This window comes from Atractosteus spatula, chromosome 24, assembly GCF_055471065.1.
Source record: "Atractosteus spatula isolate fAtrSpa1 chromosome 24, fAtrSpa1.hap1, whole genome shotgun sequence".
NCBI lineage: Eukaryota > Metazoa > Chordata > Actinopteri > Semionotiformes > Lepisosteidae > Atractosteus > Atractosteus spatula.
In genome coordinates, this window is record NC_142729.1 from 2,970,887 (window position 1) to 2,988,313 (window position 17,427).

At 39.3% G+C, this 17,427-nt stretch overlaps 1 protein-coding gene across 1 annotated transcript; it reads left to right on the top strand.

Moving 5' to 3' along the window:
- The first annotated feature begins 6,023 nt into the window (after positions 1-6,023).
- On the top strand, positions 6,024-14,863 carry LOC148815782 (cystatin-B-like). Its single transcript, XM_088904727.1, has 3 exons — positions 6,024-6,098; positions 6,653-6,754; positions 14,723-14,863. The coding sequence occupies exons 1-3, from the start codon at positions 6,024-6,026 to the stop codon at positions 14,861-14,863; spliced, it is 318 nt and encodes a 105-aa protein (XP_088760853.1).
- Positions 14,864-17,427: the final 2,564 nt, after the last annotated feature.

The window sequence follows — 17,427 nt, forward strand, 5'->3', positions numbered from 1 at the left end:
ATACCTTTTTCACTGTTAACATCTTGCAGCAACTCTGCGACAAAATATACACTCTGACAGTTCATCCTGCTACCAACATTAAATAAAACAAATCTTAAGATTTCTATATTTATGTCTTTATTTAGTGGTTTCATTAGTGACAAAGGCTAAACTTTCTTGGAAAAATGTCTTTTATGTGTTGCGGAAAAAACTGACTCGCTTTAACAAAATATGTTTACAAATCCTTTCACCTGGCATTTTCGTAGTTAGAAATTATGGAACGCTCTGTTAAAAGCAAGGGAGTTTTTATGTCCGTTGCAGTTCTTTTGCAACATGAATATAATTATATCGTTATTAATTTCTTGAGATACGCGATTCCATATTATATTCCCTTTTAATCAAATTCTAAAAGTATGCTTGTTGACTCCGGTATCACGTTAGTTAAAGACTTCGATGCTTAAAATGTTTAGGGAGAAATGGAACACTGGTGTGTATGTTTTCTTTAAAGTACCGAGACCAGCCATATACTGTATGTTTAAGTTCCAAAATTAATATCGTTTATGGACTTCACACGCGTTGCAGTATGCTCCTATTCTTTTTATGCTCAGGCACTAAGTAAAAGGAGATGCTTCATATTGCTTGACTAATTTTAAAAACTAAGTTAGAAATGCAGACGCTCCCTCGGTGCGCTGCTCTGGTGCGCCGGCTCTTACACAGTGCCTGTCTGCCGTAAGCGTTACAATATACATACCCAACACTGCTTGTACCCATCTGTCATGCAAATAAAACACCTTGAATTGAATTGAATTGAGGGGAGAGGGGGGGAATACTAAAGCCAATACTGGCTCAATACCCTCGATGGGCTTTGACGTGCTAATGCGTTGGTTTAAGAGTCCGGGTGTGGCAGGCTTCCAATGTCAACTCGACTCGATTGGAAGACAATGAACGTATTTTGTGATATTTAGAAATATAAATTTGTTTGGTGCGAGTGAGGTTTTATTTAATCTCTGACCAAGGGAAACGTTTCATTTTTTCAAAGAAATGTTTGTTAAAAAATAAAGTCATAGTTCTATGGGATTCAATCACAGACCATGTGACATGGGAGTCAGGAAACTACTGTAACACACAGCGCCACCGGATTTAATAACGCAATAAAAACGCTATAAAATAATGTGACTAGGCACAGAAAAAGTTTACAGCACAGTACAATAATAAATGCTGACCATGACTTTAGAAGCATAAATTACCTTACACTCAATTTAAACACAAGCTGTCTTTCTGTATGAACCTCTAAGCTGGTTCATACAGAAAATGTAGAAATGCATTAGCCTGATTATGATTAAAAAACACATAATTAAACATGCGTTTGCGATTTAAATCAGAACACGATTTAAATCAATATAAATGTTTATATTGTAACGCATACTGTCCAGCCTCCATTTCTCTATAAAAATTTACTCTGTTGCACACACACACTCAATAGAAGGAGGAACCGCTGTCAGAAGGGAAGATATGTTCAAAATATCGCAAATATCGATCATGTTGCGATATTTTGAAATATAAAAGTCAATTGATTGTCCATAATATCGCTATTCTATTTTTTCGAAGAAATGTTTGTTAAAAGAAAAGTCCAGCACCAGCTGGATTCGAACACACAACCTGACAGTTGGTAGTCACGCACCTAGACCAATCGGCTACAAGACAGCTCGCATGAACAAGCAGGCGAAACAGCCCTACACAGCCCTGTCGCAGCACACGAATACCGTTATTAAATTCTTTAGATACGCGATTCCATATTATATTCCCTTTTAATCAAATTCTAAAAGTATGCTTGTTGACTCCGGTATCGCGTTAGTTAAAGACTTCGATGCTTAAAATGTTTAGGGAGAAATGGAATACTGGTGTGTATTTTTTTCTTTAAAGTACCAAGACCAGCTATATACTGTATGTTTATGTTCCAAAATTAATATCGTTTATGGCCTTCACACGCGTTACAGTATGCTCCTATTCTTTTTATGCTCAGCTACTAAGATTTCCCTTCAGTGGTAAAATTCAATATCTACAACGGGCACAGCAAAGACGTTTACTGTAAGTCTTTCTACGACAGACCAACGGACCACGAGTGCCCCTGTTGGTCAACCAATCACGTACTGCGGTGCCACGCGTCATCTTGCGTCATACTGAGCGACGTCACCTGCGGTACGTGTCTGTGACGCGCACTTTGAATGGCTGCATCTGTATGTTAACATAATTTATTAAACAAGCCCACCTACCCATTAAGAGGCACAAAATAAAGACATTGTATTTCTCCCCCTTTTTAAAAAAACATTGATGTTAGATTTTTACATTTTTATTTAGTCATTTTATTTGCATTTTACAAAGATGTTGACTATTTTTTAATTTTTTCTCATAATTTCAATAAAACGTGTTGTCAAGTATGTTTACTATTATGATCGAGCCTATTGGTTTTGAAAATGATTAAAAATAACCCATAATTTCCTTTTCAGATTTTTAATCTTTTGTAAAATATTGCACTGCAATAGAACTTAGTTTTGACACAGGGGAGGCATGTAGAAAATGTGACAGGTCAAAGGAGGAATGGACCCCAAACGTCTGGGAACCCCTGCTTTACCAATTTGATTCACCAGTCAGAGTGGGTCCATCGTACTGTGAGGGAACCTGCACCAAAATGAGTGGATTGAAGTAGCAGAAAGTTGACAGTGAATGCATAATGTTCAACAAAGAATGGACTGCAAAATACTTTTTTATAAATGTTGGAACAACCTTTAATTTGTAAGGAAAGTGTCGCTGTGTTCAAAGAATACAATCTCAGTTGGCATTTTGCTACCAAACATGCTAACTACTGTATGTTTGTCATGCGAGGAGCGGGCTAATAGAGCTTCCAAACTAGCCGCTAGTTTACAGGCTCAGCAATATGTATTTTTCCGCCCTTCTACTATCCAAGAGGCCAGCACAAAAGGCAAGCTACCTGCCTGCATATAAAATTGCTAAACAAAGCAAGCTGCTCTCTGAAGGGGAGCTTTTGAAGGAGTGTTTGATAGAAACCGTAGATATTCTTTGTCCAGAGAGCAAGAACAAATTTGAGAAAATAAATTTATCATGCAGAACAGTTACCTGTCGGGTCGAGGTAATCGGTGAATACTTGGCTTGCAAGTTGAACGTCAACTTTTATTTTATTTTTTTTTATATTTAAAATATTTTTTCTCTCAGGTTTTTAATACACAGCTGCCAACTTCCCAATTTGCTCCAGGTATATGTCTGTAATTAAACGTACTTTTCTCTCCTGTATCAATGTGTTCAGTTCAGTGCTTCCACTCCTTTCTCTTCTGCAAATTAATCACAAGCTTTGGAGAAAAATGTCATTGTGCTTTCATCTTGGAGGTCGTGCTGAGATAATCTTGAAATACAGTGCCTTGCGAAAGTATTCGGCCCCCTTGAACTTTTCAACCTTTTGCCACATTTCAGGCTTCAAACATAAAGATATAAATTTTTTATTTTATGTGAAGAATCACCAACAAGTGGGACACAATTGTGAAGTGGAACGAAATCTATTGGATTTTTGAAACTTTTAACTAATAAAAAAATGAAAAGTGGGGCGTGCAAAATTATTCGGCCCCCTTGCGTTAATACTTTGTAGAGCCACCTTTTGCTGCGATTACAGCTGCAAGTCGCTTGGGGTATGTCTCTATCAGTTTTGCACATCGAGAGACTGAAATTCTTGCCCATTCTTCCTTGCAAAACAGCTCGAGCTCAGTGAGGTTGGATGGAGAGCGTTTGTGAACAGCAGTTTTCAGCTCTTTCCACAGATTCTCGATTGGATTCAGGTCTGGACTTTGACTTGGCCATTCAAACACCTGGATACGTTTATTTGTGAACCATTCCTTTGTAGATTTTGCTGTATGTTTGGGATCATTGTCTTGTTGGAAGATAAATCTCCGTCCCAGTCTCAGGTCTTTTGCAGACTCCAACAGGTTTTCATCCAGAATGGTCCTGTATTTGGCTGCATCCATCTTCCCCTCAATTGTAACCATCTTCCCTGTCCCTTGGTTTCATCTGACCAGAGCACCTTCTTCCACATGTTTGGGGTGTCTCCCAGGTGGCTTGTGGCAAACTTTAGACGAGACTTTTTATGGATATCTTTGAGAAATGGCTTTCTTCTTGCCACTCTTCCATAAAGGCCAGATTTGTGCAGTGTAAGACTGATTGTTGTCCTATGGACAGACTCTCCCACCTCAGCTGTAGTTCTCTGCAGTTCATCCAGAGTGATCATGGGCCTCTTGGCTGCATCTCTGATCAGTCTTCTCCTTGTCTGAGCTGAAAGTTTAGAGGGACGGCCAGGTCTTGGTAGATTTGCAGTGGTCTGATACTCCTTCCATTTCAAGATGATCGCTTGCACAGTGCTCCTTGGGATGTTTGAAGCTTGGGAAATCTTTTTGTATCCAAATCCGGCTTTAAACTTCTCCACAACAGTATTACGGACCTGCCTGGTGTGTTCCTTGGTCTTCATGATGCTCTCTGCGCTTTCAACAGAACCTTGAGACTATCACAGAGCAGGTGCATTTATACAGAGACTTGATTACACACAGGTGGATTCTATTTATCACCATCAGTCATTTAGGACAACATTGGATCATTCAGAGATCCTCGCTGAACTTCTGGAGTGAGTTTGCTGCACTGAAAGTAAAGGGGCCGAATAATTTTGCACGCCCCACTTTTCATTTTTTTATTAGTTAAAAAAGTTTCAAAAATCCAATAGATTTCGTTCCACTTCACAATTGTGTCCCACTTGTTGGTGATTCTTCACATAAAATAAAAAATTTATATCTTTATGTTTGAAGCCTGAAATGTGGCAAAAGGTTGAAAAGTTCAAGGGGGCCGAATACTTTCGCAAGGCACTGTATATCTATTTTTTTAACACAGTCATGTCTACTGGGCAAGGCACAGATGAAAAAATATCACAAAAACAAGCAATGGAAATGCAATAAATACACACAGGCACGTGCAAAATTTATCAAGAATGACTTTTAGTGTAAATAAACTGACTTAGTGAGAAACGTTGTTTTAGTTCTAATATATTTAGGGAGTGATTTTAAGAATAAGGATAAAATTCCTTTCATTTATAATGGGGACTCCCCTCCACCACCACCAATGTGCAGCATCCACCTAGATGATGCGACGGCAGCCATAGTGCGCCAGAACACTCACCACACATCAGCTATCAGTAGGGAGGAGAGCAAAGTGATGAAGCCAAATCATAGATGGGGATTATTAGGAGGCCATGATTGGTAAAGGCCAATGGGAAATTTGTGTCCCGGTCACTATTCTGGGGCGTTAGGACACACACAGACCGCAGGGTGAACACTTCCTACTGGTGACCTCCCACCTCCCACTAATACTGCTTTCAGCAGCAACCTTAGCTTCCCAGGGAGGTCTCCTATGTAGGTGGGTTGCAGGGTGATATGGCTGCTTGCCATATGGAGAGTACATTTTGCAATTCAGAGGAAGGCTTCACGAACTGGAGATCCAGTTACTTATAACCTGGGATATACTATAGAAAGCCTTAGTGATTTGCTTATTTGGCAGAGACACACGATTGCAGAAATACAAGATTTTGTCTATTATTTATGATTATTAGAATTTAGTTCAACTGCTGTTTTTGAGGTTGAGAGTGATTTATGTCAACAAATAGAAGAAAATTCTTAGTCTTAGATATAGCACAAAAGACTGTCTTACCACATTCAAATGACCTGCACAGCAGATGCCATACTGCCTTATATTACATAGAATGAAATAAACTATCACATTCCAACAGTCCAACCTCTCCCTATTGTTTTTTTTTAATCTGTCCATGGGTGGGGCTCTGAATAGCCATTGGCTAGGATACAGGTGGAACCTGAACCTGTTGTGTTTAAAAGCAGGGAGGGAGAATCTGATTTTTCAGTCTCCAAGTAACTCAGTTACTGCGAGGTGCACATTATCAACAGTAATATCTGCTTGTTGTTATATTCACTTCTGTAATCAAAATGGAAGATACTATATGTGGAGGATGGAGTGATCCTAAAAGCGCTACTTCTGAAGAACAGAGGATCTGCAATGAGGTGAGTCTTCATCTGTTAAGATAAAAAAGTCTTGCACTCCTAATGTAATCTGACTGCTTCAGATCTGGAATCACAATTTTTGTCATAATGATGCAAATACTCCTGTTCCACTCACATATACACATTTTCAAAACCTTAATTTCTTATTCAAGATTAAACATAATCATCAAAAACACTGAAACAAAAAGATTGTTTTACAGGAAATTTGTGAAAAAATAAATGGGCAACAGGATCGTGCTTACTCTTTGAAGCACAAAGCTTAAATTTTATTTAAGATGACATTAAAAAGGAGAATTTAATTAAACATAAGAATGGATGTTTGATCCAATTCACTTTTACTATGTTGCTTAGTCCCTTTTTTCAGACACTAATATTTTACAGTAATACATAATAATTTTATATACTGTGTATTTCAAGATGACACATCAAAGTTAGTATTATGTGGTATTTTTGTCATGTTTTCATTTCTAATTCTAATTTTACTCAAAATATAATCTGAAAATGTTAAGTTCTGTTCCTGTAATCTTAGCTAATGCAAACATTTTTATTTCAAGCTGAAACAAGAGGTAGAATACCGGACGGGGAAGATCTACTGTGTTTTCACTGCAACATTATACATATCACAGGTGGTGGCTGGAGTCAACAAAATCATTAAGGTAAGTGAGTTATGTAATAAAAGCCCTTTATTTTGACAGTTTAGTGAAACATCTTTCTTAATTTCTTTGTCATACAGTAGGTTAATTTACTCAGCCATGATCTCACACCCATTTGACTCTATCTGAAAGGCTGGGTATACAACACAGTAGAATTGTGTTGTATAGAGATAAGTGACAAGAGAAAAAATAAGGGCTTTACCACAGAATAAATAGGCCTAATTAAGAGAATATTCACTTTTTACCAGCAGAATCAAAATACAACACCACAAACTTTTATAATAATAATAATAAACTTTATTTTTTATAGCACTTTTAAAGGTGGCTTCTCAAAGCACTTTACAGGATGTCAACAATAAATAAGAAGAATATACAAGATAAAATACAATTACAATATATAGAGGAGACCATGGATGGTGGTACTAAGAAAAGCAGAGGGGGAAGAATGGAGCCAGTTAAGTAAAGGCTTTTCTGAAGAAGAGGGTTTTGAGTCTGGATTTGAAGGAGTTTAGAGAAGGTGACTCTCTGATATCCTTGGGGAGAGAGTTCCAGAGCTTGGGGGCATACCAGGAGAAGGCCCTGTCACCCATACAATGTAGACGGGCTTGGGGGACAGTAAGGAGAGCAGAATTAGAAGAGTGAAGGTTGCAAGGTGGGGAGTAGGGCGATAATAGTTCTGACAGATACTGAGGTGTCAAGCCATGCCGAGCCTCATAGGTGAGCATGAGGATATTAAAGTCTACATGGAATTTGACCAGAAGCCAGTGCAAGGACTCCAGGATAGGAGTAATGTGACCACTTGCACTAGATCTGGTCAGGATTCTGGCTGCTGAGTTTTGGACATACTGCAGTTTGTTCAGAGTAGATTTAGATACCCCAGCGAGTAGAGCATTACAGTAGTGAATTCGAGAGAACACAAATGTGTTGATCAGCTTTTCAGTCACAGTTAGTGATAGCATAGGATGTAGTCTAGCGATATTTCTGAGGTGAAAAAAAGATGTTTTGACAGTATGCTGCACATGTTAGTCGAATGTTAAGCCAAAATCGAATATAACCCCAAGGCTTTTCAATTTTGATTGAAGCTCAAGTACAGAACCATCTTCAGATAGGGTTACAGGACTGGCTTTATGAAGTTGATGGGGGGTGCCAATAAGCATGACTTCAGTCTTGTCGTAGTTAAGATAAAGGAAGTTTTGAGTCATCCAAATTTTTTATGTCAGAGATGTAATTAGATAGAATAGAGACAGCCACATCAGTGTCAGGTTTGGTATGGATGTATATTTGAGTATCGTCAGCGTAAAAATGAAAGCTGAGGCTATGTGATCTTAAAAGCTGACCAAATGGAAACATGTAAATGCTGAAGAGCAAGGGGCCCAGTATTGAGCCCTGAGGAACACCAGACTTAACAAGAACAATTTCAGAGCTGTACCAATTAAGGGAGACAAAGTGACAGCGATCAGTGAAGTGAGATTTGAACCATTTGAGAGCAGTGTCAGAAACTCCAAACACAGTCTCAAGACAAGAAAGTAAGATGTTATGGTCAACAGTGTCAAAAGCAGCACTGAGATCAAGAAGGATGAGTATAGAAAGAGAACCAGAATCAGCAGCTATTAGAAGATCGTTAGTGACTTTGACCAGGGCAGTTTCTGTGCTGTGAAGTTGATGGAAGCCAGATTGGAGGGGTTCGAAAAGGTTGTTTGTCATGAGGTGGTTATGTAACTGAAGTGTGACAGCACGTTCTAGAATTCTAGCAAGAAAGGGTAAGTTGGAGATGGGGCGAAAATTGTTAAGATTGTCGAGAGCCATGTTAGGCTTTCTTGGCACGGCGGTAATGGCAGCAGTTTTGAGGACCTTTGGTACAATGCCAGTGCTAATGGATTCATGTATAACAGTGGTTCTCAAACTTTTTGGACCAAGTACCACCCCTAATCCAACCAAAGCATCCAAGTACCACCTACAAGTCATCATCTCATAGGAACCCCAGACATTCTCAATGACCAACATGAGCGCGCGTGCACACACACACACTCACACATACATATAATAAATATTATAATAATAAACTGTATTTGATATAGCACCTTTAAAGGTGGCTTCTCAAAGTGTTTTACAGAAAAAAAACATTAACAACAACAACTAATAAAAAAGCACCATTTCAGTGAGAGGGGTGAGCCTGTTTAGTTGAGCAAAGCAGATGTGAATTCATTCTTTGAGCCTTGATACAATTCACAACAGAGTCTAACAGATATTAAATCGTCAGGCATTTTCTTGACGGCAAAGGTCTCGCGGTGGATGTTGTAATGCGTACATTAATTTTTAGAGCAACCTATCTAATTCGTGCAACTACACCGTTATGTCGGCTTGTCATTGCTCTAGCACCGTCTGTACAAACTCCGACACATTTTTTCCAGTTGATGCCATTCTCGTCGAGAAATTCATCCAGAAGCTGACATATGTGCTCTCCTGTAGTTCCTGTTGGTAGCGGTTTACAGAACAGAAAGTCTTCATGGGACATGCCCTCAAACTCGTATCTAACGTAAACGAGCAAATTGGCCAAATCGACTACAGACTCATCTAATTGCAGTGAAAAACATCTGCTCATCTTAACGCGCTCTATCAGTGTACGATTGATATAATCCTTCATTTCAATAATTCTATGAGTGACTGTGTCTTTCAGGGGGGGGCAGCAGGTCGAGCTGTTTAGCAGCTTTTTCTCTACACATAATACGTGTCAGCTCTTTTGCCAACGGTGAATAAGGTTCTTCAAAAATAGTGTAGTTTACCTGCTTTCGCAATCCGCAAGCTTGCATTTTTCCGTGTTTCCGTTTTTATTTCCGTATTTATTTAAAGTTTTTATTTCATGCGCATGGGAGCGAAACACAGAGACGCTCGGTGTATTTTTCTCAAATTAACTTAGAACAGTTCTTAAATATTTTTCTGTTCTCTATCACACTTTCCTGTGCTCAGAAGATTACCTGCGTTCGTAGCATGTATTTCTATGCATTCCTGTGTTTACAACATTGGCATTGTTCCAAAATCATGCACATTCGCCTTTCTCCCTATTTGCTGGAGATACAGTAGTTTTTTTTAAATACAATTGGTCACTTGAATCCATAGCACGCATTCCTATAGAGTGGTATAGAATTAGAGTATCTCTTGTGTCCACTGAAGTATTAGCGCGCACTGTATCTTAGTACGTAGGCTGCGTATTCGACACGTATTAAAATACAAAATATGAAAACCCGTCCCGATTTTTCAGCGCATACGACAGTTCCAGGGTCATTTGGCGTACCACTTGGCAGCACTCCACGTACCACTGCTGGTACGCGTACCACAGTTTGAGAACCACTGATGTATAATATTGAGGACAATGGGACAGAGAGAAGAGAAACAGGACTGAAATAAAGTGGTGGGAATGGGATCTAAGATAGATGTGGTGGGTTTCATGCGTGTAACTAGTTTATTGAGGGATGCTGAGTCAAGAAGAGAGAAGCTGGAGAGAAGGGAACCAGAGAAGTTTGATGAGGAGGGAGGAGGTATGGAAATGATATGCATAGTGGAGAGAATGTGATGCCGGGTGTTGTCAATCTAGAACTAAAGAAATCTAAGAATGCTTTGCAAAGTTGTGATGAGGCAGGTAATGTGGTGGGGCAGTTTGGCTTGAGCAGTCTGTTGATGGTGGAGAAAAGATGTCTGGGGTTGTTTTGGTGATTTTCAATGATGTGAGAGAAGTAGGTGGATCTAGCAGACTCTGTAGTAACCTTATATTCAGATAAGTAATCTCTCCAAGCCTGATAATGTACATTTAGGCCAGAAAGACGTGTAGCGGCAATGCTTGTTAATAAGACAGAATTAAGTGTTGCTGTGCTTTCCCAAATGAGGCCTCATCTCTCTGTTCATCTCTGTGGTGCAGCCACAGAGAAGCTATTCATGCAGGCTGATTTAAAGATGTTTTCTTTTGATTAGGGACAGCTCCCAAATGGGGATGCACTAAGCTAAGCCTGGCTATCATGATCAATGGTCATCCATTGGCGCCTATCTGTCTAGGGAGTGCCAGATGGACATCTGGACTGCATTCCTAAGTGTCAGGAGTAAGTGACTCATATCTCACCTTGATCAACCAATCAGGGACTGGTAGGGCCGAGTAACCCACGTGGGACTCTGATGCCCATGGAACTTTCAGCCAATGAACGAGCTGAAGTTCCTCCAGGTAAAAACAGGCAACACAGAAGGCCTGAGAGAATTCTGTGAACTTTTTCGAAAGACTATTCTAAAGGAGAATGTGAGAAGAATTCCAGGGCAGGACAGCCCAGGAGCAGAAGGCTCCCAAGGGCAGGACATTCTTGCAGCGCACCTCCTGACCATCCTGAGACTCAGCCCGGACAACCACGGAACGGCCAGTGTGTCCGAGTGCCAGAACTTTCCTTTGTTCTAAGAGTCGAGAGCGGAGGTTGCCAGAGAGTAACCAGAGGATCCACCCGAGGTTAGCACCAGCAGCAAGCCTCGTGAACAGGTCGGAACTGTGGACAGCTGAATCACTATTCAGAACTAGCGCTTCATCAGGAATGAACTGGTCCTCTTCCTGACTTGCTGGGACCCACAGTCATCTTTTCTCCTGTGCACAAACTGTGCTAGTTAAAGCCAACACTAACTAGCCAGTCAGTGAGCGTCAGCAGTGCACCGTCGCAAGCCGCACAGCACAGCCTGGCACGGAGTCAGAGAGCCCGCAGGAGATCTGAATCCCCAGAGATTGGATGAGTATTCAACTTCAATGCATTACAGCTCGAGAATTCAATTGTTATCCCAACCAGTTGATATCAATTTAATTCCTAAGAGTTATGTACTTGTTTTGAGTATCCAATGTAGAAGTTATAACCAAGTTCATTTACGAAACGGTCTAAATGAATGATATACCGAACGTATGTCCTCTTGATATATGTAACTCTTCGTAACTGATTAAATATATACCTTTTGTATTCTGATAACCCTCTCGATAAGATCTGTTAGGTTTACATGCATATTCTATGTATTAATAAATGTATCCTCGTGTATTAGTACCTGTGTGTGTGCGTTGTTTGAGTTATATCGCATGGTTGGATTCTAAAGCCATCAAAAGAATCAATTTTGTGATTTACTGCTACAATTAATAATTGTCCCAGTAAATGCCCAAACCCTACAGAACTGGTGCCTCGTGAGAGCACACTACAGACGCCACCTACGCTAAAGTTTGTGAGAGGCTGCCTTCATGGATCGCAGATGGTCATTGTATCAGGGGGCAGGACAAGAGAAGGAGATGGTTTGAGTTTTTAAAGGAGCAAAGGTGTCGAGGGTAGATAAAAGAGCACTGTCAAGTAATTGTATTTTGTCCTCTAGAGAGGAAGGAAGAGAAACAAGATAAGGAGGATGTAACGAACAGTTCTTTCCGGACCCTATGCGGACGACACAGTCCGACGGAGTGGGGAAACACTGGGGAAACGTCATGCAGGAATACGGGGCTGAAGACAGGGGGGCGTGTCCAAGGTGCGCTGGTGCACGGGGGAGGTGTGGCCGAGGCGAACAATCCGAGAGTAGTCCAAAGGGAAAATCCATAACGCAAGGGTAAGTCCAAAACCAGGGGATCCATCAGAGCAAGAATTAAAAAACCACGAAGGCCGGGTCGGAACCGGCGGACGGGGAACAGGAACGGGAACCGAGGTTAAAACCTTAACGGGACCAGGCGCCTCCTGGTCCCGGACTTGCACGATATGGAAATCAGATGCAGAGCCCGGATGAGCGTCAGCGCCTGGCTTTTAAGGTGGGCTGGGAATAGGGAACAGGTGCAGAGAATAAAGTCTTAGTGAAAGGGCTGGAGCACCCTTAAGGAGGGGGGACTATAATCGTGACAGAGGACAGAACAGAATTTGCAAACCTTGGGTGATCAATTGATCGCCAGTTGCGGAAATTTACAGAGCGTGGGGGGAAGTGTTAGAAACAGATAATTCCAGATTGAAAAGAATGGCTAAGTGGTCAGAGAGATCAAGGGGAGAGCAGTGGGAGACAAAAGAGTCATTTGCAATAATTAAATTACCTATCTAATAGGTAGAAATACAGTAGAAGTCATTTAATAAATTCTGAGCATTCAGAGACATTGGGGAGGTTCTTAGGTGTCCGTAGACTTTTCAAATATATATTTTACTTGTGCCCATCAAAAAAGTGAATTTTTGTCATACTGTATGTACATCCTAAAACTGTGCAAAAAAGTGCAGAAACACACTTTTCTAAATGTTTGCCTAAACACAATAAATAGCCCATTTAGCACTTCCAGTAAGTAAATGTGGTTGCAACAATAATGGATTTTATTTATTCTTTTCCTGAATTTTTATTGTGATAAAAATATTTAGAAGGCAAAGGAAACCACCCCATGTCCAGTCTTCATGAAAATGCCTGCAGATTTAATACATGTGTTCAATCTTTATTTTTTATCCAAGGTATTAGACATATTAGAGTAGACCTGCAAAAGAAAGTGCTACATCTTCAAAAAAGACAACAAAAATCAATTTGCTGTTTTTTCTTACTTTTTGTTCTGTACATTTTTTCTTTTTGCCTTTCTATTGTTTATTCAGTAAGGCATAAAAAAAAACTTAAGATTCAGACTTGATGTCCAAGGGGTTCCCTTGAATTCACCAGTTCTGTACTATCTACCTTCCAAGATGATTCAAGATTATTAAAGGGTACATCCATTCCAGGAGGACACTGACCTTGGATTCCATTTAGGGACAGGATCTAAATGGTAGAAGCTCAGATCACTCCCTTACCACATGGGTTAAACTACAATTTGCAAAAGCCAGTTTTCTCCAGTTGGGAAAGGAGGTAGGAGTTACCAAATAGATGTCGAATATGCAGCCGCTCAGTTATCCTGAAGGTACCATGTTTGCAAAACAGGGGAAATAGAGCAGGGTAATCAGGTTATGGGCCATAATTGGATGAAGCAGGGCTTACACATAGATTGTTCCCACCTCAGCTAGGGCTCTGAGTTTGCCCAATTCAGATGCTTAATGTGTGTAGTTTCTCCATTGCCATTCCACCAGATTGGAGGATCTGACACAGCGGCCTATGAATAAGTTTCACGTGTGAGTGCAAGAGATAATTAAGAGGTAATCAAATAGAAGCTAATACAGTATGACTATAAATATAATCACAAAGCCTTAGGTAGTGCTTAAAACTTTATTTAGGGTCTCTTCATTTCAACAATAGGGTAGCAATCATATCTTTTTTTTAAAAAACATTAAGCCAGTGACATTAAGTGGCATTGCCAATGACATGCTGAAAATTACCGTATGGTAAAATGTTATTTATTAAAAGCCTAGTTTCCAGCTGAAGAAAAACTCTGCTTCATTTTTTTCAGCTCTTCTACCTCCGTTAGTGCTTAAAGTTAAAAATAATAAATGCATCCATCCATGTTCTAAACACTTTATCCAACACAGTGTCACTGGCCAGCTAGGGCTATTCACGCCAAGCAACGGGTGTAAGGCAGGATACACCCTGGGTGGCCTGGGTGGGCTGCCAGTTCATTGCACAGAACATAGTGACACACTCACACCAGCACCAGTTTTCCTGGAGTCCAGTGAATCTACCAGTATGTCTTTGGACTGTGGGAGGAAAAGGATCACACAGAGGAAACCTGCACAAACCATAATTGCACCCCAGGAACTGAACACAAGGTTTCAGCTTTGCAAGCCAGTAATGTTAAGAACTGTATGCTTTTGTGTCTGTCCTATGATGGACTGGTGTCCTCTCCAGAGATTATTCCACTTTTCTTGAGTGGAATAGGAAAAGGATAGATGAAAGGAGAAAAAAACATATATGTATCCTGGTAATATATACATAAACATTTATATGGACACTTGGTTTTAATTACAGTATATTATTAAGCTGATTTTTATTATTAATTGAGCTCAATAACTAATCCAGTTTCTTCTGCATCCATTGCAGGTCCATGTTGGAGAAGATGACTACATCTATGTTGAAGTGTTTGTTCCTCTGCCCTGTCATGGTTCTAAACCTCAGCTGACTGATGTGAAGACAGGCTTTCATAAGGGCAGCCCTTTTGAAATGTTTAAACCAAAACCCTAAAATTCATGCTCTTTCCAGTTTTATTCCAGGGGTAAAATATAGTTGAAAACCAAGAATTCATAATATGTGAATTGTTTTCAAATGTTGGAATTGTTGACATGAGATTATTGAAAAAACTAAACAATAATCAACTATTCTAAATAAAAATAAAATTGAAAAAAATTAAGAATTAAATTGTTTCCATTACGTTATAGGAAACACATATAAAATTAGTTTTGTCAACTGTTGTGGACTCAAGACGAAACCATACAACAACAAGAACAACAACATCAATAATAATATATTATTATTATATAAAATAATGTTTTACCAATTCAGAATGAAGATCTGTAAAGGAATACTTCTAAGTTCACCTATTGCTTTAAAAATATCTGTTTTTCTTAACCTTTATACTTTCTAATTGAAAGTGTTCTGCTTGGTATGGCGCTAAATTGCTTAGTAAGAAAGGTGTGTACTTTCTTTGTCCCATAATTAAATTTCCCTACGGGATTAATAAAGTATTATCTATCTATCTAAATAACCTCTGGGAGGTAGCAGCTGTTACTTACTATCTACTGCACTAGTTTAGTGTTGAGTACCATGGGATCACCCACACTTAGTACATTGCTTTCAGTGGGATGCAATTGACCCATTGGGTAATGTACTGTATCACAGTGGCTTAAATTTTGCCTCAAAAGTGATACTGTACATACACATACTGTGACACTTTAAATGTGCACAAATGTCTACAAATTGGGAATTTATTTTTTTGTGACTGGCAACATTTATGTACACACAATACTTCAAAGAAAAGCCTCATGCACTGATCTCAGAATGCTTTCTAATTTACGTCTGTGGATCTTTACTTAAACTGTTGGTAAAAAAAAACAGAACCAGCCACTGCAAAGCAAAAAAACAAACTAAACAAAAGCCTACAGTAGCTTTTTGAGCTCATTGAGCTGCTAACTAACTTAATCATTGTCGTTCCTCACTATAACCCTGAGCAGCTAAACTGCTTATCGGTATTATAACAAACACAAATGGTCAATTACAATAAACTTTTGGATTTAGCATACAGCTGACTACTTAATTGCAGAACTAGCAATACAGTCCTATCTGGAGATCATCTTCAGCTTTCAGCTTAAGTTCCTACCTCAGCCAGGGCTCTGCGTTTGCCCATACTTCACAATGCTTAATGTGTGTGGTTTCTCCATTGTCACTCCACCAGCTTAGAGGATCTGTCACAGAAGCCTGAATACGTTTCACAATATGTTTCACATGAGAGTGCAAGAGGTAGTTAATAGTCACATAGAAGTTAACACAGTATGGCTATAAATATAATACTGTTACAAATGGGGGATTACGAAATGGTGAAATCAGGATTTGACTGAGTGGTTTAGTCAATAAATAAAATAATAAAAGAATTATTCATAACCACCACTTGTAAGTGATTTCTAGTAACATACCTGAGTGGTTGGTATAATTAGAGGCACGTGAATTTATGTTGTTCTCTGGCACCGCTTTGGTGAGAGGAGGAATAATCCAAGCACACTTGATTAAACACATATTTATTACAATGACAAGACACAAACTACACTACACACAACAAAACATACAACACACAAATTATTCTATGTACAGTGTTTACAAACAAAGCGTTTCAGAGGCCTAATATTCTGGTTACCCAGAAAACCCCAGACTGCTACTAGGCATTAAACTCTGAATGCCTACAGAGGCCACACAAGACAAAAGATGACTTCTTACTAAATACAATACAACCTGCAGTGAAATCTCCATCTCTGCACCCCGGATGCCACAAAATAAATGTGAACCTATATCCCTATCCATAAAAATATCCATAAAAAGTTCCTAAGCAGGAAAGACAATTCTAACTGAGGTATCTTTTACCCAGAAAACCTAAGTTCCCCAAAAACACAGAATAGCATGTTCTCTCTAACAAGGTTCCAATACTTAGCTCCATGATGATGAAGTAGGGGCTCTTGCCTTCTGCAAGCTTCAGGTTTCAACTTCTCTGGACTCTCTTCTCCTTCCTTGTTTGTGACATTCTTTCTTCTTCTGTGTTCTTAATGTGATCTTATATTGTGTTTTTCTATACTGCTCCTTGAATATCACTAACCCACTACTTACCTAGGTTTATTAAGGTAAACTTTAAAATTGTTTCTGTTCAAGGGACCCCCCCAGACCTCAGCAAACATCCTCTCTCCTTTGACATTAGAAGTGTCTACTCTTCCAAGTGTCACAAATTTTTATCTAAAATCTAAGAAACACTTCTCAGTCAAATAAAGCTGTAACAATACCTACAAAGCTAAGCCTCACGTAGTGCTTGAAACTTTATTTAGGGTACCTTCACTTAATAGTAAGGTAGTAATTATATATATTTTTTCTAATGACATCAGACCAGTGCCAATGGCATTGATAATGACAAGCTGAATATTAATGTATTGTAAATGTTTTATTTTTAAATTTTTATGTCTGAGAAAGCCCAGTTTCCTGCTGAAGAAAAAGTCTGCTTATTTTTTTTTAGTTATTGCACCTCAACCAAAGCTTAAAGTTAAAAGTAATAT